The sequence below is a fragment of the Garra rufa genome, chromosome 16, assembly GCF_049309525.1.
Source record: "Garra rufa chromosome 16, GarRuf1.0, whole genome shotgun sequence".
Taxonomy (NCBI): domain Eukaryota; kingdom Metazoa; phylum Chordata; class Actinopteri; order Cypriniformes; family Cyprinidae; genus Garra; species Garra rufa.
Window position 1 is genome coordinate 13066393 of NC_133376.1, and position 22752 is coordinate 13089144.

General features: G+C 33.8%; 1 protein-coding gene across 1 annotated transcript; it reads left to right on the plus strand.

The window, feature by feature from the left end:
* The first annotated feature begins 9288 nt into the window (after nt 1-9288).
* Nucleotides 9289-10433, plus strand: LOC141288072 (interleukin-15-like). Its single transcript, XM_073820188.1, has 4 exons — nt 9289-9429; nt 9527-9568; nt 9845-10003; nt 10323-10433. Exons 1-4 carry the CDS (start codon nt 9289-9291, stop codon nt 10431-10433), a joined length of 453 nt encoding a protein of 150 aa, XP_073676289.1.
* The last annotated feature ends 12319 nt before the right edge of the window (nt 10434-22752 follow it).

Consider the following 22752-nt stretch of genomic DNA (forward strand, 5'->3'; position numbering starts at 1 on the left):
ATAAATTCACAATTATGCTACAAAGCCAGAACTGCAAGATATAAACTCAAAATTGCAAGTTATAAAGTCAGAATTGCAAAATATAAACTCATAATTGCAAGATAAAAGTCGTTAGTGTGAGTTATTGTCACACCCCTTTGGACTATTCATGTTAGTTTCTCCCTTCTGTGCCCATATATGGTTTCCTCATTAAGTCTGTATTAGTTAATCACCCACACCTGTCCTTGTATCATTATCCTGTCTTTATAACTCGTAATTGTGAGTTATACTCAGAATTGTGAGATATAAACTCGAAACTGTAAGTTATAAAGTCAGAATTGTGAGATAAACTTGCACTTGCGAGTTACAAAGTCAGAATTATGTGATATAAACTAGAAACTGCAAGTTATAAAGTCAGAATTGTGAGATATAAACTTGCACTTGCGAGTTACAAAGTCAGAATTATGTGACATAAACTAGAAACTGTGAGTTATGAAGTCAGAATTGCATGATTTCAAAAAACTCAAAATGGCGAGATATAAACTCGTAATTGCAAGTTATAAAGTCAGAATTGTGTTATAGAAACTCACAAATGTTAGTTGTGAAGTCAGAATTGCGTGATTTCAACTCAACTTCAACTCGTAATTGCGAGTTATAAAATCAGAATGGCAAAGTATAAAATTAACAATTACGTTATAAAGTCAGAATTGCGAAATATAAATTCGCAATTCTGTTATACGGCTAGAATTGCGAGATATAAACTTATAATAATGAGTTATAAAGCCGGAATTGTGAGATATAAATTTGCAAATTATGTTATACGGCCAGAATTCCGAGATATAAACTTGTAATTGCAAATTTATATCTCACAATTCTGGCTTTATAACTCATAATTATATTTATAAAGCCAGAATTGTGAGATATAAATTCGCAATTATGTTATACGGCCAGAATTGCGAGATATAAACTTAAAATTATGAGTTATAAAGCCAGAATTGTGAGACATAAATTCGCAATTACGTTATAAAGTCAGAATTGCATAATATAAACTCGCACTTGGGAGTTACAATGTCAGAATTGCAAAATATTAACCTGTAATTGCGAGTTATAAAGTCAGAACTGCATGATATAAACTCAAAATTATGAGTTATAAAGCCAGAATTGTGAGATATAAATTTGCAATTACATTATAAAGCCAGAATTATGAGATATAACCTCAAAATTGCTAGTTATAAAGTCAGAATGGCATCATATAAACTCGCACTTGGGAGTTATAAAATCAGAATTGCAAATTATAAACTCCTAATTGCAAGTTATAAAGTCAGACTTCAATTTTTTCTTGTAAATGCGAGTTTGTCTCGCAATACTGACTTTACAACTCAACTGCAAGTTATATCTTAATTCAGAGAAAAAAGTCAGAATTGCGAGATAAAAACATGTCAGAATTTACTTCTTTTATTATTTATTCAGTGGCGGGAATGGGCTTCCATAGTTATGCCAGTTTTTCCATCTACAAAAAAACATCAGTTCCTCCGGAGTTGGGATGTTTCCAGACAGGAGATCTGAGGAGAACATGCTGGTGATTCAACAAATTACAGCTGTAAACTCAGAGACATCAAAGGGTTCACATCATCTTTACAGGAACATTTTGGCAAAACCATTATGTTTTAAATGAAAATGAGAATGCCTTCCTGTCAAAGGACTACAGCTGAAATAACCAACCGGTCACTAACTTTATTTTAGGAGTTGTTAACATTTGTTTTCATGCCCAACCACTGATGTTCAGCTATGACATGAAGTGGGCAGGATGCATTTATAAAAGCCCTATAAAATCATCAAAAGGGAGTTTTCTCTGTTTTAGGGAAAAAATCAGTGGGATTCTGACTTAACCAAGTGAAGATTGTTTAAGATAAAATCAGTCTCTAATCACACGCATACAGAGGGAACCCTGAGGTGCTGCAAGATGCTTTTCCATGACATCGTCACTTCCTTCCCTCCGTTTCAATGTAAGACCTGTGATGCACAAGCACTTCCAAAGCACACCAGAGGGCTTTTCCCTGATGGCTTCCCTTCTCTCGCACTTTCACTAAACACTTCCCACACTCTCTAACCGCCGAGGGACAGTCATCAGGTGTGATGAAAGTTCCACTGAGCACCCAGTACTTCTTTTTTTTTTTTAATGGCTTCATGTTAATCTTTTCTTCACACCAATAATTAAGCATCTGAGAGCAGAGATTACTGCTTTTTTTTTTTCAAGGTTTTGATGACCTATTTTATTTACTTGCCACTTATTTTATCATTCAAATTTGAGTGGTTAATAACACATTTTTCTGTGGTGTGACAAACTCACAACACATATTTAATATTGCTTTACGCAGACTTCAAATGCTGCCCGTGAGTGAAACAAGGAATGCCTGAACAAAATCACCAGATGTAAATAGTGACAACAAGCACTCTTTCAACTTGAAACCAAGAAATGAGACCTACACTTTCACTGCCTCTCCCCACAGCCTCTCAAATTTTTGAATACAAAAAAAACCCTTTTAAGGTTAAATCTAGAACAAATAGATTTAACCAATCAGACATGAAGGAATTAAGGCAGAAGTCATGTTACATGATTTTCCTGATTTGCATCTGAAAGTAGGTTTTTATGGAGGAGCGAAAGCGCACAACTGGAAAGGGGGCGGAATGGGGCGCAATAATCGTTTGGATTACTGCATTCTCATGATCATTTCAAGCTGAAATCGAAATCGAAACCCAATTTCGATTATTTGCACTGCCCTAAAAGACAGTAAAACATTTGAAATATTTTTACTATTTAAAATAACTGCATTCTATTTGAAAATATTTTAAAATTTAATTTATTCCTCTGATTTTAAAGCTGTATTTTTAGCATCATACTGCCTGTGAAGTCATAAGGAAATAAGGGCCCTATGATTTCCGTGATGCAGAAAACATGGACAGAAACGTGGAAGCCAGTCATAAAAATGGAATTTACTGTATATGTCTCAGAGTTTGCCAAATTTTGGATGAATAAATTAATTAATTCAATATTTAACCACAAAAAATGTGGAAATAAATAAATACTTCTTTCACAGCAACCAATCAGTATATAAGTTTGGTTTAACTTAAAGGAACCGTGACAGAAATATTTTACTTAAGGTACTGATAGTATTACTACTAGTACTAAAATTATTTAGAATTTATTTACTATAAAAATGTAAATACACAACATTGCATTTCTGAGAAAAAAAGATCACATATATATATAACATATATTTGTTTTATATATGTTTTTCTTTTTACATCAAATCAATTAATTAGAGATGATTTTGATTATTAAAATGTAAAGAACCCATTAAAATAGAATTCAGAAAAATCATGGAAAACACAAAATTGTGTAAAAATAGAACTACATTTGAGGGGGTAAAACATTAAACAAAATTTCATAGGGCCTTAAAATGTTTTATGTTTGTTCAACTTTTAATAAATTGCTGTTAAATTGTGTACGTTTTTTTTAATAATATTTTAGATTCAGTCAATAAAAGAGTCTAAATTAAAATGGGGGGAAAAACTGAATCCAGAAAAATTAAACGGGAAAAAATGGATTTCATTTCACCCCAAATGGCTCAGATTATTGTATGAAAAAAGTTCATAACATAATTTTTACATATATATTTCATATTTTATGCAGTTAAATGTTAACCTTTTAAAACGTATCTTAACTATTCAAATATATTTCAAGGCCACTGCATCACATCAAGCTTCATGTTAACCTTAAAAATGAATTTGCATGAATACCTGTCTCAATCAAACATTTTTGTCCCCCTAAATCCACGTAACATGGAAAAATGATCAAACTGAATCAGTCCCCAATGATTCAATGATGCCTTTGCTGTAGGTAAAGGGGAAACTTACTGAAGCCTTACCCTGATTATATAAACATGACAGTATTATAATGCTTCCTAATCAGTGTTGCCAATTTCTGAGAAAGTTGCTAAATGACGTTGTGTAATCACAACACAACTGCATACAATACACAATATATCACTCAAATCTCAACAAAAAATATGATTGTGAATATGGTTTGAAATGTGAATTTAGATTTGTTAGTAAAACAAAAAAATAAATATAATAATATTAATATGTAAGATATATATTTTTTATACAATTTATTTTTGAACATTTACACATTTTAAACTATTACATTTTATGTATTTTCTAATTAACTAGTCAAACTACAAATTCTGACCTATTAGATTTTAAAGCATTGTATTATATTAAAGCGCATATTTTAAAACTGATCAACAAGTGCAGATACAAACTAATAAGGTGTTATCATAAAATTAACAAAAACTACCAAACTACTGCAACTAGCAACTTAATTCACGTGATATGTGTACTGTAAGACACGTTTGATTTCCTCTTTTTATGCAATTTACAGGAAAAAATGTGCCTTTTTATCATTTGAAATTTTTAAAATGGCTAAATTTGTTGCTTAGTTGGCAGCACTGTTCCTAATCACATGTATATGTGATTTCTCAGGAAAATTATATATAAATATATATATATATATATATATATATATATATATATATATATATATTTTTTTTTTTTTTTTTTTTTTTTGTGTGTGTGTGTGTGTGTGTGTGTGTGTGTGTGTGTGTGTGTTTCCTGATTTTTTGACCGCAAACCAATTTAAGTAGCACGTGCAATATCAAAATCATTACACTAGGTAAATGGGGAAAACCAGTTTCTGTGCAAAATGTATGCTATTAGTAATACTGACACAAGTACATTTTCCATGGCAGTTTTTTAAGTTAGTAGTTTTCTGCTCCACATTACTGGCTATTACTAAATGCAGAATAATGACACATTTAATGACCTTTCTAGATTAAGCTGAGTGTCATTTCACTCTCCAAAAAAAAAGCCCCATACAATTTTTTGGACATTGCCAATTAAAGTAATACCAGAATATACTTTGAAATATCTTTAACACCACAGTTTGAAAATCATATACAGAACTGGTATACCATGACCATGACCATTGCTATACTATGGTACCAAGCCTTTTTCAAAAAGGTTTTCACTGTGCTGATGAACTGTTTGTGATGAAATAGAAAGGGAAATTTTGTCACCATATCTCCTGTGGGAAAATGTATTAGGAAAGCCATTATCTACATTGTTTTCTAAATTCAGGAAGGAAAAGTCTGAAGATAATCTCTGCAAACTTGACTCATGTACTGCTTAGATGCATGAAACTTATCTAAATGTACTGTTTTCTGAAAACCACTGCTTTTATCGCTTAGAGCAGAGAAAACGTGTGCACTGGTTTGGACTGCATCCTCAGGAAGTTCTGAATCAGTACAGCATAATGTTAGAAAGTAAGATCAGATCACATCACCAGTCACAGGTGGTGCTCTTGGAGTTGGACCAAAGGCAGATGGACGCAGTGTTATGGGAATCACTACACATAGTATATAAATAAAAATGAATTGACTTGACGTCTTTCATTCATTGCAACATATATTGTCCAACTGAGGGAGATTTTCTTTTGTCTATTGATGTTTTCATTGGATTCAATTGGATTGAAATTATTTTTACAATGCTCTTTCAAGCATCCTGTGATTGGTTCATGTTGCATATGCAGCCAGTGAGCTTGCTGCTTTACATCTAAAAAGCTGGTTAGCATTCACTAGGACATTTCGCAGTGCGCTTTCAGAGTTCCTCTGAAACCCTCCACCTCCCCAGTTCCACCTGTATGGATTTGTGCAGTAGCAATACGTCTTAAATACTTACAAAGAGCTCATAAAAAGTACTTTATCTCCTCGTTGCTCAACTTTTGCCCTCTGCTGATTTTGTTTTGGATACACTGCTTGTTCCCTTCGTGAAATCATACCGCATGGCACAGTAACAAGCTTGTTACCTGCATAAAAGACACCTGTCCACAGAAGCAATCAATCAGATTCCAAACTTTCCATCATGGCCAAGATCAAAGAGCTGTCCAAGGATGTCAGGGATAAGATTGTAGACCTACACAAGGCTGGAATGGGCTACAAGAGCGTCACCAAGCAGCTTGGTGAGAAGGTGACAACAGTTGGTGTGATTATTCGCAAATGGAAGAAACACAAAATAACTGTCAATCTCCCTCGGTCTGGGGCTTCATGCAAGATTTCACCTTGTGGAGTTTTAATGATCATGAGAACGCTGAGGAATCAGCCCAGAACTACACGGGAGGATCTTGTCAATGATCTCAAGGCAGCTGAGACCATAGTCACCAAGAAAACAATTGGTAACACACTACGCCGTGAAGGACTGAAATCCTGCAGCACATGTACATTCCCAGTGAACATCTGAATGATTTGGAGGAGGAGGAATGCTGCCTATGACCCCAAGAACACCATCCCCACCATCAAACATGGATGTTGGAAACATTATGTGGATGTTTTTCTGCTAAGGGGACAGAACAACTACACTGCATCAAAGGTACGATGGACGGGGCCATATACCATCAAATCCTGGGTAAGAACCCAATCCGTGGGTATTCCAGCATGACAATAACCTAAAACACACGGCCAAGGCAACAAAGGAGTGGCTCAAGAAGAAGCACATTAAGGTCCTAGCCAGTCTCAAGACCTTAATCCAATGAAAAATCTGTGGAAGGAGCAGAAGGTTTGAGTTGCCAAACATCAGCCTTGAAACTTTAATGACATGGAGAGGAGTGATGACACAACAAACGTCTGACCTCTGTGATTGCCAACAAGGGTTTTGCCAGCAAGTACTAAGTCATGTTTTGCGAAGGGGTCAAATACTTATTTCACTTATTATAATGCAAACCAATGGATAACTTCTTTTGTTGTTATTCTGTCTCTCACTGTTCAATAAATTGATAATTTCTTTGTCAGTGGGCAAACGTACAAAATTAGCAGAGTATCAAATAATTTTTTTCCACACTGTACCTATTTGCAGAATTTTTTTTACAGAGTTGGAACTGATGAACCTTGAACATCCATGGAACCTTTTAATTCCAAAAAAGTATTAATATAGTGGGAAAAAATACAGTGGGAAATGGTATTTCAGATTATTAAAATGTTCTTTTAAACTGTTCACTGAAAGGTTCTTCGGAGAACCTTTTGACACTGATGTGCCTATCTAATCAATCGCAATAAGCTCTTAAGCTCTGTGTGCTTTGTTACTTTCAACATAAAAAAGTCTCAGATTAAAATTTCTGTCTATTTCATTAGGAAATTCAAGCAATAAATACCGTTATGGCGATCTTTAATGTGCCATGATGATAGATCGCTGTAGTTTAAACTGGGTGCTCGCATGTGGGTATCAAATGCACAAAGATTCACAGTTTCGTTTTTATTCTGTATCCAGTGCTCTGCTGCCACACTGGAGATCGCTCACCACCAACTGGACAGGGATGGGAATTACAGTTACAATTTACAATAGATCACCCGCAGTGTAAACTGTCAAAATGACGGATGGCCTTCAGATTTTTCCGTCACTGATTTAAATTTTTTTAAAACAAATATACATACATATACATATATATATATATATATATATATATATATATATATATATATATACACACACACATACTTGTAGCAATAGCCAAAAATACATTGTATGGGTCAAAATTATTGATTTTTCTTTGGAAAATTATAAAGATATTTTGATGAAGGAAGGAAGGAAGGAAGTTTGCTGCCGTAATATGGACGCAGCAGGCGCAGTAATATCACTCAGCGTCTGAAATTACTTCCCAGCTAGGTTAGCATTTGCACATGTGCTGCGTGATATTACTGAGCCTGCTTCGGCCATGTTATGGCAGCAAACTTCCTTGACTATTACGCCGGAATGGGAGTGTAGTTCCTAATCTTATCGGCCTAGAAAATCGCAGCTTTACATTTTTCGCCGGTATTAGTACACGATATAACTGCAGAACAGTCAAGTTTTAAATAGGACAAATATCGAAACTCGCTGGTCAATGCTATTGCTAATAGCAATGCTAATAGAATAAAAGCTTGGTAAAACTCAAAACGGTAAAACTCAACTTATTAACTCGGGGGGAGTTGGAGAATGAGCATATTTCCAAAAAAAAGTAGAGTGTTCCTTTAAAGGTAATTTACTTCCTTTTAAGGTACATTTTTATGTACTCTCAGATTTCTGATTTTCAAATAGTTTTATCTCAGCTAAATATTATCCTATCCTACAAAAACATACATTAATATAAAGCTTATTTATTCATATTATTATAAATATAGTACATTTAAAAAAATTATATAACTGGTTTTGCGGTCCAAGGACAAATGTAGTAAAGGGGTGGGGGGGGGGGGGGGGTTAGATTATTAAAATGTTCTTCTGAACCACAAAATGGCTTTGACACTGATGTGAAAACCTCTTGTTGGAACCTAAGATTCCATTAGTGTTAAAGGTTCTTTATGGAACCATCAATGCCAATAAAGAACCTTTATTTCTAAGAATCTTACATGCATCACCTTCAGTCACCTAACTAAACAACAGACAAACATCCACCAATGTAATGCTTGACAGCGCCCACTGGTGTCAAAAAAAAATGACACAGCATCATTTTCACATAAGGAGTAAAGGAGTTCAACACTACACTGCACCTACTGTACACGTAAAGAATATTTTTTGTTAAAGTTAAAGTAAATAAAACAAAGATTTTTTTACTATTTCAACATTTTTTACATTTTCATTCACTGTGTTAACTGAAGTAAATTTGTAATTATATCAGAGTGAAAACGTCTGAGTGAAAATGATTTCAAAGTAAATTAAACACCAATTTATTTTTGGCCTGTAAAGTAGTTTTTCTGAGGGTATTGTATGCAATTAAACTGACCAAATATTTTGAAAACCACACAACTAATGACCCGATGGTGCCCATGATGTAATGGTATTCTACAGTATGATCTCATGTCAACGATATTTGACCAAAGTTATTTACTATTTATTGGTGTCTACGTTACCACATTCAGAATATCACATCAGCATAAAACCTCAATGCACTCACACACAGGAGCGCGCGCACACACACACAGTCAGGGTGGAAGGACAGGGGGTGGGGGCTAGCTGAGGGAGAAAGGGCAAAAAGAAAATCCCAACAGTCATCAAAAGGAAAAAAAAAAACTCCAGCAGTTGATTGTATTTGCTAATATCTGAAGTCCTCTGCCCACCCATTCATTTTCCAAGTGCACCCAATACATAAAAACCAGACGAGCTGGTTGTAAGTCACTCACAACTGTGAACTGAGGATAACCATCCAGCAGGTGGAAGGACATCATGTTTGCTCTACACTGGATTTGTGCTTTGACCCTGGCTCTTGTCATCTGCCTGAGCGCCCAGCCTGTGAAAAGGAACGCCGGCAATTACATATTGGATGATCTTAAAGAACTGAATGAAACTCTTCAAAAAATACAATGTGTAAGTATTTTTTGCTTTAAAACATCTAGAGATATTCCATATCACAAGCTGTTTTTAAGTCATAAACTAAGTGTGCATTTGTTTTTTGTTTTTACAGCCAGACAGCATAAGATTATACTCCCCTTCTGACATCAGAGAGGTAAGTTAACTTTTTTGAGCTTTGAGCACTTAACATCACTTTGTTTGCTAAAGAGCGATAGTAGATAACTCACACAGGAAGGAGGTTACTATGAGAAAGCCAAACCTCAAGCCAGCAGAAACAGCTCTCACAATAATTCTCTCTCTCTCTCACACACACACACACACACACACACACACACACACACGCTCACAGTGGCAGAGAGAAAGAGATGCGCTCTGCAAACCAGCTGCTTTGAAATAGACCTAATACAATTCTGTCTCTGTTTCTTTGAAGGATTGCATGTCTTCAGCTGTGAACTGCATTATTTCCGAGCTATCTGTCCTTAAAGATGAATGCGGTATTAAAGATAACGATAACAATGAAGATGAAGATGCAGCTGCCTTCGATAACCTCATCTATGACCTGAATCAAACACTGCTTAAGAAGTGGAATGTAAGTAACATTTCTCTCACCTTACCATTTGATAAAGAGAGGGTATAGAAGTTAATAAAAAGAGTAATCAGTGTACACACTTATTGTCATCAATGGTTCCTTAAGGAATATTTCACATAAGGTTCTTTATAATGAAAAAGGTTTGCTACAATTTTTAAACTGTGCTACATAAAAATGTTTAATTTTAAAAAACTGACTAAAAATGGTTCTTCTATGGTACTGCTGCCAAAAAAGTGACTTTTTAAGTATTAAACATTAAGCAAAACCTTTGTGACATTTTGAAGAGTTTGACATATTTCTCTTCTCTTACTCTCACTAGATTCCAGCTATCTCAAGCCAAGACTGCAGCTGTGAGATGTATGACGAAAAAGATGTTATACAGTTTGTAGACGACATCGAAAAACAGGTGCAACTACTCAATGTCATGTAGTGGCCACAACGCTGACCGACCCGTGACCATGTGAACCTGCTCTTGAGCACTGCAGGCTTCAAGATATTTCTAGACAATGTTCAGGAAGCTAAAAAAAACATCAGGGATAAATAACTTAAATGATTGTTTTTTTATTTTTATGTGATGTGATGTAATGGTCATCTCATATTGGTTTACGATAATAGTTAATAGTAACTCATGTTTATACATTGCATTGCTAGGAATGTATTTTTGATATTGATGTCTATGTAACTTCTATGAAGACCGATGTTACCAGTTCTCTAAAAAGAAAAGCACTATTTGACATATGCTTCGCTGCTTATTTATGTATTTATAAAATATTTATTAGTTATTTATATGTATTTCTGCCATTTTAAGATGAATAAATGTGAAAAGATTTCTTCTAAATGTTTGAGTTTTTTTTTTTGTGGGTTTATCATTACGTAAGGGTAATTTCTGGAGGTCACAGGTGATGAACTGCACCTCTGCTCCAGCGTTAGATGGAAATGCGGCTGCCGATTATGATTCTGACCCCCTGACCTATATATAAACCACGGGACAGCGGAATTTTGAAGTTTTACTTTTTTGGGTGTTTGATAACTTCCGTCACCAAGGTGGACATCATGTGTGTGAACTCACTGGGAAAGTCCCTCATCACACGTTTTATATGACTAGCAATGGGAAACATGCCTGGAAAATAGATCCACCCATTTTTGACTCCTACAACTAATAGGTCAGCGTGCATCATTCCTACCCACTTAAACCACACTGGGATGCTTAGCATTACAGTGAATTAGAGCTACTCGTTAAGGCACGTTCCTTCACTATGCACGCTAATTTATTTAATGCCATTGCGGTCATGCACAACATTTTTTTCCCCCTTAGAGGTTATTAGTCACTCAGCCCTGCCAAAAATAGATGTCTGTCCAGGGTAACATTAACTCTCTGACTATATTTGCACTTCCTGAAAAAGCATCACCTGCGATGCAGCTAAAGAACAGTGCATATTTAAGTTTAGGTTTAGAGATATCAGTGTATCTTGTTTTCTGTCAGCAGTGCAAAAATGGCCTTGAATTCATATATTTACGCAAGGAGGACAAGGCCAATCACAATTCAGTATTAAGGAGGAAGACAATTTAGTAAATATTTAGTACATTTTACAATGATCTAATCACTGCTGGTTACATTTTGCAAGAAGAAATTCTGTCAGTGTCAATGGGAGATGTGTCAAGCTTTATTTCTTATAACGTATTCATTAATTCATGAAATGAACTTTATATTTCTTATAAAGTTAACAAAAAATAAATTAATGGATTTTTATATTTTGAAGTGAATTAAATAATGAATAAATTGGGAGAGTCTTATATTTTTTATAAAGTTTACATTAAATAAGTGGTGGCAAATGGTTATATTTCTCACGTTCACACATGAATAAATGGTCAATAGGAGATTTAAAAACAATTTTTAATAAATAAACAAATAAATAAATTATTATATTTCTTATAAGGGTTATACAAAAAATAAATAAATAAATTAATAAAAAATAAATGCTAAAAAATAAAGGGTGAGATTCTTATTTTTGTAATAAAGTTGAAATAAATAAGTGGTCATAAATGTTCTATAACGTTTACACACATAAATCAATGAATAAATTTCTATATTTCTTATTAAGTTTAAATAAACAAATTGTTATATTTCTTAAAACGTTTACACAAATAAAATGAATGAATGAATAAATAAAGGGTGAGATTCTTACATTTTTATAATAGTTTACATTAAATAAATACACGGTTATAAATGGTTATATTTCTATAACGTTTACACAAATAAATCAATGAATAAATGAATGAACAGTCAATAGGAGATTTCTATATTTTTTTAAGTTAATTGTTAAGTCAATTTGTTATAGTTCTTAAAACTTTTACACAAATAAAATGAATGAATGAATAAATAAAGGGTGAGATTCTTACATTTTTATAATAGTTTACATTAAATAAATACATGGTCATAAATGGTTATATTTCTATAACGTTTACACAAACAAATCAATGAATAAATGAATGAATGAATGGTCAATAGAAGATTTCTATATTTCTTATAAAGTTTAAATAAATACATTGTTATATTTCTTAAAACGTTTACACAAATAAAATGAATGAATGAATAAATAAATAAAGATTCTTACATTTTCAATAAAGTTTACATTAAATTAATAAATGGTTATATTTCTATAACATTTACACAAATAAATTAATGATTAAATGAATCAATGGTCAATAGGCAATTTCTATATGTCTTATGAAGTTTAAATAAATGGATAAGGATATTGATTTATTAAACAGTTTACACAAATAAGATGAATTAATGAATGAATAGTCAACATCTATATGTGTATGAAACATCTATATTTCTTTTAAAGTTTAAATAAATCCATACATGCATACATACGGAAATGCTTACATTTCTTATAAATTAATAAATAAATAAATGGTCATAAATGAATGAATGGTCAACAGGAGATTTCTATATTTCTTATCAAGTCTAAACAAATAAATAAATGGACGAATGGCTATATATCTTAATATAAAATGTTTATCCAAATAAAATGAATGAATAGAAGTTAAATAGTTAAAAATAAATAGTTATATTTCTTAAAAAGTTTATACTAAAAAAACGAATGAACAAATGAATGAATGGTCAATAGGAGGCATCTATATTTCTTATAAAGTTTAAATAAATAATTAAATAACAACATCAATACATAAATGGTTATGTTTCTTAAAGTTTACACAAATAAAATGAATAAATGAATGAATGAATGCATAAATAACATAAAAAATGAAAGTTTACATTAAATAAATAAATAGTCATAAATGTTTATATTTCTATAACGTTTACACAATTAAATCAATGAATGAATAAATGAATGGTCAATAAGAAATTTCTATATTTCTTATAAAGTTTAGATTAAGATAGCACTCTTAAAGCTGAAATTATCTCCAATGTGTGCATCAAGTTAGGCCTGGTCCCATATGATGCATACAATCTACAATCTGTAGGTCTAGGGAAATTATACATTAACCATAAACAAGCAAGGCATTATTCATATCCGCAGTACAAACAGTGCAGCACATGTTAGGTATCAAAGTATAATTTTTAAGCTTAGTATTGAAATCTCTAACCCTAAGTATGAGCAATAGTAGTACTTCACATGGCAAACAAGACTAACATGACTGCTTTCCTTCCTAAAAGGTGTGAAGGGAAATGATTAAGCTGCACTTTGCAGCTTTAAGAATAGTTTGAGATTAGATAGTGTGTGGGCACTTCCATAAGGTGCCAATCACCCCAAAAAAACAAAAGCACAACTCTGAGCATTAAACCACAGGGCAAGTCGGTTCAATTGTCCGCTGGTTTAAAAGTTGACACCAAATGATGATTGCTCAAGACTAACGCCCACCTTCCTCAACAGGAAATGTGTGGGAATGAGGGGTATGTGGGATAACGGGACAGCCGCCAGCGCAGCAAACAGGACAGGAACCGAAAATAAATAAATAATTAGGTCCACATTTATGTGGATGAGTCCCTTTAACCATAGACTGATACTATCTAAGCTCCAACAAGCTGCACAAACTCAGCAATAGTGAGCTAAACTGCCATTGTGGAGGCCCTACTTCACCTCAGCGCTCAACATGAAGAACGTACATGATCTGTTGCAAAAAAATATATAAAAAATCTCAATTTCATGTCATTCCAAACCCATATGCCTATATTTCTCTGTGGAAACACATGAAAGAATTCTGTAAAAGAACACATATCTTATGCCCACAGTGAAAATGTCCTGTAGGTCAAGCTCTAAATATGCCAAAAAAAAAAAAACATAAATAATTCACTTATCTGCATGTCACAAATTCAATTGCAAAAGATTAAGCTCACGCTCCCACACTCCCTTTTAAGTTAGTATCATTTGCATCTTTGAAACACCTGCGGTCTAGTCATTCAAAAAACCTTCTATCTCCAAATCTGTTTGTCATTAGCTATTAGGATGCGCTGAAATTTTGGCTGCCAAAAATATATTTTGCACCGCACCGCCCAGCAGTGTTTAGTGCACAGGTTTCACTCCAGAGATTATCTTACTATTGGGAGATATGAGGCAGGTCTTAAAACCTCAATGTATCGGTTTTGTCTGTGTATGTTTTTTTTAGATTTGGTAACCATTGACTGCCATTATATGACTGACAGACTGAAACGGCATACTATCCGTCCTAAATAGCAATCAAAAATAGAATTAGTATGTCCCAAATCGTAGTATGTTTAAAAAAGTATTCCAAAGATTCCCGGATGGTCTACTACTTAACTTCAGAATTCGAAGTGCACACTCTAACGGCTTAATATTGCCCACAACACATTGCGTGATGAACGAGGATTCGATTAGAACTACAAACACGCATAAAAAGTGTTAAAAAACTACAAATATGGCGGATATGCGCGACCAACGGACAGGTAGAGAAAGGGGTTTTAGTGATAAACAATCAATGTGTAACCTGATAAAAAATATTTTTTTAATGTTATCCGTGTTATATTTCATGTGCAGCAACATTATGAACTTCTATAATGATAGGTTTGGTCATTAACGTTTAAATGCATAATTATGCAAAGACAAGAGCAGAGTTCTCGGCATGAAAGACTCGTGAAAGAAAGTGCCTTCATTTCTCTCTAATACGGCAGGAAATTAAATTAAACAAATGTATATAAATATTAACTGTGATGACAGTTTAAACAGTGACAGGATTCAGGTAACTAAGCAACAGAGCGTCCCTTAAAGAAGCAGTTATGACGAAGTAGTACGTCCCAAAGCTTGCCTACTATTCTGCTACATACTCAAAAGTATGTACTTTTTCTTCACAAAAAGAGTACATACTTTTAGTGCATAGTATAAGTAGGCGAATTGGGACGCAGCAAAAGTCACCTACATCTTGGATGCCCTGGGGGTAAACAGATAAACATAAAATTCATTTTTGGGTGAACTATCCCTTTTAGAGCGGGCCTTCCACCCCATGACGTCCTGAAGCCCTGAAAGGACAGACCCCTTCACTCCCGGAATATGATTTTAAATGTGAAAAATTAAACCGAATGTGATTTCAACCATGGGGTACCCCTCTGATCTGATTTGTGCCACCTCAGATTTAATTTCACCCACTCCAAACCCCCAAAACTCCTCGATTTTAACCATTTGATTTGGATGACGATCACCAGTGTATTTAAACTTTCACTGCTAAATTCAAACGTTTTGTCTGGCGACACACTCAGTACTTTTAGCCTATATTCAACCAAATAAAAATAATGTTTCAGTCTTTTAAATTAATTACTAACAAAAAAAATGCATTTGCTAAATACACACTCAGGGCTCTACAGTGCGACCATTTCACTCGCATTTGCGACTGAAAATAATTAGGAGCACCATGTGCAACTGACCCGATCAGCATGTTTGTGTTTGCACTCAGGGCCACTTCAAAGGTTTCTACATGTTTTTGCAACGTTGAGTAATGTATCACAGACATATCTCACGAATTCTTCCATAAACAAGGTGTAGAGAGAGTGTAAATAAGAGATTAACTGTGCAGTGTAGAGTGCTTTGTTGATTATAATAGAGCTTTATGAGACTGCGAACTAAGAAGAGTGACAGCTTTTAATAATTTTTAAGGGAGTTTGTAAATGAGATATTGATTTAATACAACAGTTAAATAAACAAGAAGTTATTATTAAAGGTCCCATATTGTCAAAATCATTTATTCACAGTTGTTTTCCGGAATCTGTGCGTGCTTTACACACAACCCATAAAGACATGCGACGTTTGGATGTGAGATGTAATGCGACGCGTACGTTTCACTAAACTGAAACTAACCTGAACAAACTGTGCTTCAGCGCTGATAGTGAGGAGCTGGCTCTGCCTGATCGCCGCTTCATTCCACTTTGCACGTATTTTTTCGTCGTGAACGTGCATCATCACTACAACACTGCCTTTATGGTTCTGGCTTTTGTCCACACAGCGCTCGTTCCCGTAATTTTCCAGAATCAGCGCGCATTGTGAAAGGGGCTTTACTAAAGCAACAGTTATGTAGCTTACTGCATTCGGTGTTTGAAAAAGAAAAAACATTAATGATCATTCTGAAATATCTTGTTGAATATCAGCAGGCTAGGCTCTCTCTATGGCTCTGGGCTCGGCTAAAGCATACATGACCATAGTTACCTGTGGTTGGCCTGGCTGTGCGTCACTCAGAAAACAACAGGCCAATCAGAAGAGAGGCTCATGAATATTAATTAGATGGGCCAAAATCGACCTGTTTTTGACAGAGCTCCTAAAAAAGGAGCTGTAAAAATATATTGAGATGGATTTCGGCACTTATACCGCAAATATATATTCTTAAGGACATCAACAACTAAAATAAACCTCCAGAAATGTGTACAATATGGGACCTTTAAGTGACTTACATTATCTGACTATAACACTATTGCCTGATTTTGCTACGTTTCGTCATCAAAATAGTCTAAAACAAGTCACAACTGAGCCGCTGCGCATCTCCACTCAAACACAGAGCTGTTTCGTTTATGAATGAACGTGCGTTTTTAAACGAATCTAGTAAAATGATTCAATTTCCCATTCATAAAGAGAACCACTTGCTTTATTCCTAAATGAACCATCCCCTCGAACGAATCAAATGAATGACATGACTCAGTAATTAAATCAGTGTCTTGCCGCCACCTGCTGGCAGATCTTTTCAGTTATTTAAATCATTTAATATTTCTGTATTCAAAAAGGTATATTTAAAACATTAATCTCAAAATGAATTTATGAATTTAATTGCAGTCATCCCACCTCTGAGCCTCATTAAACATATGAAAAGGTAAAAACAAAGGTAAAAACTAAATTCCCCTGTAAATCATTTTGAGTCAAATATCACCTTGTAATGGGAAGACACATTTTTTTTTTTATCATTTTTTGATTATTGTTTAGAATGTGCTCCTGAAATTTTGACTGTGCTCCTAATTTTTTTAAGTTAGGAGCACGAGTGACACTGACACTCATGTTTTTGAGTTTGTTAAATGGTGTGTAAAGAAAGCAGTAATAATCCTTTCAGTTCAAATCTGCTATTACTTTAATCTCCAATCTGTTATTTATCAGTTTAGATATAATGCAGGCATTCCCAAAGTTTTTTTCATCTAAACCTTATTTACCAGTTCATGGTTTCTTTGATGTTGATTAATGGCTACGTGGTAAGCAGGTAAATAAAAGTATTTCATCTGTTTAAGTAAGTTTTTTATTTTAATTGTTAAATTTAAAACAAAGACTACAGAAATACCCTTATGTTTTATGTTTTAAAATGACTTATTTTAAAAAGATTCTTCTTCCTCGGCTGGGATCGTTTAGAGCCTTTTGAAGCTGCATTTAAACTGCATTTTGGATGTTCAAACTCGGGGGCACCATAGAAGTCCACTATATGGAGAGTTGAGAGTGAACTTTTCCTCAAAAAACATAATTTCTTTATGACTGAAAAAAGAAAGACATGGACATCTTGGATGACAAGGGGTGAGTAAATTATCAGTTAATTTTTTGTTCTGGAAGTGAACTTCTCCTTTAAAATAGTCGATGTGACATCAGAGGATCATCCTTAATTTTATAAAGCTATGAGAAGAGAAACCTATATTTTTTTGCTTTGTTTTTCCAAGCACAAAGCTGGACCTTAAATGTGGAAGGACACCTGCTGTCTATGGAATGTCAGGGAGCTTACAGATTTCTTCAAAAATATCTTAATTTGTGTTCTGAAGATGAAAAAATGTCTTACGAATTTTGAACAACATGAGGGTGAGTAATTAATGACAGAATTTTCTTTTCTTTTTTTTGGTGAACTAACCCTTTAAACCTTGTTATTTGCCTATAGCGGCTAATGAACCAGAAGTCTCATCCATAAGCTTATTTCGGTGTTTAAGAAAAAGGTGGATAGCGCAAATGTTTTGTAACATGGTGTAGTACAGCTATTCTGGGCAATGCTTGTAAAATGAATCTACCCTCTCGTTCACTGATCTGCTCCCCGCTATGCCCTGCTCACATGCCATATTAATAATAGCTAGATTATGTGGATAATTAGTCAAAAAAAGAAGAAATATATTTTCTGTCTAATTTTATGGTGTTACTTTCAATAAAAGTGTGGTTATTTTATTGGCTTGTGTGCTTTTTAATTCAGTGTCATTAATATTATTGAGTTCAATTAAAAAAAAATGTTATCTATTTAAAGGAGTAGTTCACTTTCAGAACAAAAATTTACAGATAATGTACTCACCTCCTTGTCATCCAAGATGTTCATGTCTTTCTTTCTTCAGTTGTAAGGAAATTGTTTTTTGAGGAAAACATTTCAGGATTTCACTCAATATAATGGACTTCTATGGTGCCCCCAAGATTGAACTTCCAAAATGCAGCTATAAAGGGCTCTAAACCATCACAGCCCAGGAAAAAAAAGGGTTTTATCTATAAAAACTATCTGTTATTTTCTAAAAAAAAAAAAAAAATTACAATTTATATACTTTTAACCTTAAATGCTCGTCTTAGCTCTGTGTGTGTACTCTGTGTAGAGATTAATAAAGTATATAAATTGTAAATGTTTTTAGAAAATAACCTATTGTTTCGCTAGATAAGACCCTTCTTCCTCGGCTGGGATCAATTAGAGCCTTTTGAAGCTGCATTCAAACTGCATTTTGGAAGTTCAAACTCGGGGGCACCATAGAAGTCCATTATATGGAGAGAAAAAACTATTTCTTTACGACTGAAGAAAGAAAGACATGAACATCTTGAATGATAAGGGGGTGAGTACATTATCTGTCCATTTTTGTTCTGAAAGTGAACTACTCCTTTAATAAAATAATAAATAATTATTACATAGCATTTTTGTTTTCGGCCAAGTGCATATTACATTCTATAGATAAATTCATGCGATCATATTACATTATTTAGATATATTCACGCAACCAAATAATCTTAGTAAACGGATATATGGTTCAATCTGACTTGGAAAGCCTTCATGTAAACACCTCAATCGATGTGGAAGAAATTTAGGTCGGATTGAAAGGGATGGGGTAGGACTGGAATTTAATTTAAAAAACGCATGAATCCTGTACTTTTCCTAATGCAATTTAACTATACCTTGCTCACATGTGCAGTGCCTGATTAGTCTGTTTTCATACGTTTCATTATGAATGTATATTAAACTGGTCAGGCTCTCAGTCATAAATGTCTATTCAGATTATAGCTATAAAGATTATAGCTTTCAGAACTATAGAGTTTTGGTTGCAGTTTTTTTATATAAACAGAACTTTTAAAATCTAAAATCTGGTTGGATTCATCGAGACGATATAACCATGTCTTGAGCAATATGATACCAATTTTCTATTAAAAACGGCTAATAGTGAAAAAAGTTAATTATTTTACATTACTGTCGGTCATTTAACATTTCTATTTCAAAAACTGCTATCAAATATTAAACTTCTTCCATCTTACCTTGGTCTCGACCTTAATGTTAAAACCGCCGGCGCTTCTCGCTAAATTCGCGCCCTCCTCTTATGAACAGTAAACCCCGCCTACTTAGATTTGATTGGCCATCGCAGTAAATTTGACATTGACGAGGGTCGAGACATTGACCGCCAGACCAGTCTAAAATGTAATTTATGTAACTTATATGAGCTATTCTACAGAATTGGTTCAAGAAAACGTCTTGAAAAAATATCTTTTTCCACAAATTTTCTATGTATGCAAATTGTACAATATCCAAGACACATATTTCAAGTAACTTAGCTAACTGTGCAGTTAATTCTCATAGTGCATTTTTAGAAAGCTTTTGAATATTTGTCCTCTCCCCAAATTTGTAACTACCGAAACACAGTAATAAATCATTTGAAAAAGAAAGGGTTATTCTGACCTATTAAGATTTTGTTTACAGTAGGCCTTTTCTATTTTATATAATGATGTGATTTTAAAGTGATTTATGAGATTTGTTGCATTTTGAAACCAATTTTTCTTTGTAAAAGTCAAAAAGTTGATCATACTGATTTCAGTTAAGGATTCATTAGTTTGAATATAGCCTACATTGAACCAAACACTATCATAACATCTCGTTTATTTTTGACAAAACATCCCATGTTTTAGTCGCACGTTTTAAACTAAAACACTACTAAAACATACTAAAATATAAGAAACTTGTATAACTGTAGTATAGTTTACTTTCCCCAAAAAATGATTATGTATTTCCTTTTTTCACTCCAGAAACAATGATGGTTATGACTTTTTCGGTTGTGACAATTTTAGATACTTGAACCAACCTCAAAGATGCTAATTAGCACATGGTTAGCTAGCACAGTTATGAACCGCTGTGCACATATAAAAACTAAATGTTATGGAATAAATCCCAAAAAAGTGTTATTTTAACATTTGTCTTTCTAAAACTGCAATCAAATATTTTTTTTAGTTTACCTTCTATCATCTTACCTTGGTCTTTCATTGGTTTCTCCTTGTAGCGTTTCTAAACCTCCATTTCATGCGCATTTTACCCTTGACCTTTGACTCCAGACCCCACAACTGCAATCAGTTTTACTAAGATGAAATTCTAACAGTGCATTAACTAATATAATGACTAATAACTAACATAAATGACATAAATTGACCACAATCGAAGTTCAAGCACTGACATCACAGACAATCATGCATGTAAACAGCACAAGTTCCATGCATTTTTAGCAGTATCTGTGTTGCATGACATAAACACATACAAAAACATGCATGTTGGACCTGTGCATTTGTTACAAAAGCACTACCTTCTGTATAACATTTACCAAAAAAAGCCTAATGCAGAAAGGCTTCATCAGAGCATTTTAAGATCTACATACAGAGTACAAACCTTCTCCTGCAAAACGTGGTCTTGTCATTAAGATGCGCAATACAACCCAATTCATTGGAAAGATGGTCCTCACATGAGCCCTGCTAACATAAACATGTATTAAAAGCGATTGGATGCAGTTACACCTTTGACAGGAAGCCCCTGAGGTTTCCTGTGCTCTGGTGTGATCAGGGTACTTGAATATCTGATGTTTACCTTCAACTCCCAGAAACAAACACCAACAGTGCAGTGGCCTGTTTCTCACTAGGGTTTCATAAAGTGACCCATGAAGCAGTTAAAAGCAGCACTCTGCACCAGTTTTGGGGGGTAACGCGACAAGTAACGCAAGTAAGCAATAATATTACTTTTTCCAAGAAACGCATTACTTTTTAATTGACAAGAAAATATCTGAGTTAGATTTTCAAATAAGTAATGTCAGTTACTTTTCCCCCCATTTATTGATTAGAAGCTCTCCTGTCCCCAAGTTGAGAGAAATTGTGTTACTTTAGATCTAGAATAAATGTAAACATGCATTAATTCATCTCACTCGCTAAAAAAAACAAGATACAGTATTCCTCAAAATAAATAAAAACAGTGAAATTCAATGCAAACGTGTAATAATTAAATAATACAAATATCCTTTATGTATTTAATCCCATTTTATTAACCGATGTCTTTGCTGCCGACCTTCGATGATCCAATTCATCCATACTAATAAGCAAAAATTACTCAAGATAATCTAACATTTGTTTTCCTTTTTTTATTGCTGAAGAGTTGACATTTTTTCTTCTGCGGTCTACTGTACAGACGTAAATGTACTTTTCTCTAAGCCTGAGGCTTTTGACTTTAAAAGGCTTTTACATTTGCCAAAAATAATACTTTTTATATTAAAAACAAACAAGCAAGCCCAGATTTCAAAAGTAACGCAAAAGTAATGTAACGCATTACTTTTCATAAAAAGTAACTAACGCAATAGGTTACTTTTTTAGGAAGTGCAAAAGTGTTATCAGAATACAATGAAATCAAGAAAAAAAAGACTCTTTCATAATATAACATTTGAGAGAGTACAGACAGTAAAGCAAGCGAATGACCAAAAGAAACACTTTTATTTTCATTTGCCTTGAAAAACGAAACAGAACACCCCTTTTTGTTATTATGTTTATGGTCTGTCTTGAACTGGTTTCATGTATTTTATATCTTTGCACCTGAGTAAAGAAACTTCACATCCAGTTACTGTAGGTTTCCCCAGTCCATAAACATATGTACATCTGTTGTCTGCAAGTGCCTCACTTTTTGCCACCGACAAACATCACAATTGAACAGAACAAACATGCAAACCAAAAAGCAATTTAGCATGCAATTTCAACATATAAAAAACTAAACATGCCATCGCAGTGGCT

Coding starts and splice junctions, on each gene's coding strand:
- LOC141288072 (XM_073820188.1), top strand. CDS start 9,289: ATGTTTGCTCTACACTGGATTTGTGCTTTGACCCTGGCTCTTGTCATC. Junction 9,569..9,844: donor CCCCTTCTGACATCAGAGAG/GTAAGTTAACTT, acceptor GTTTCTTTGAAG/GATTGCATGTCTTCAGCTGT. Junction 10,004..10,322: donor CACTGCTTAAGAAGTGGAAT/GTAAGTAACATT, acceptor TACTCTCACTAG/ATTCCAGCTATCTCAAGCCA.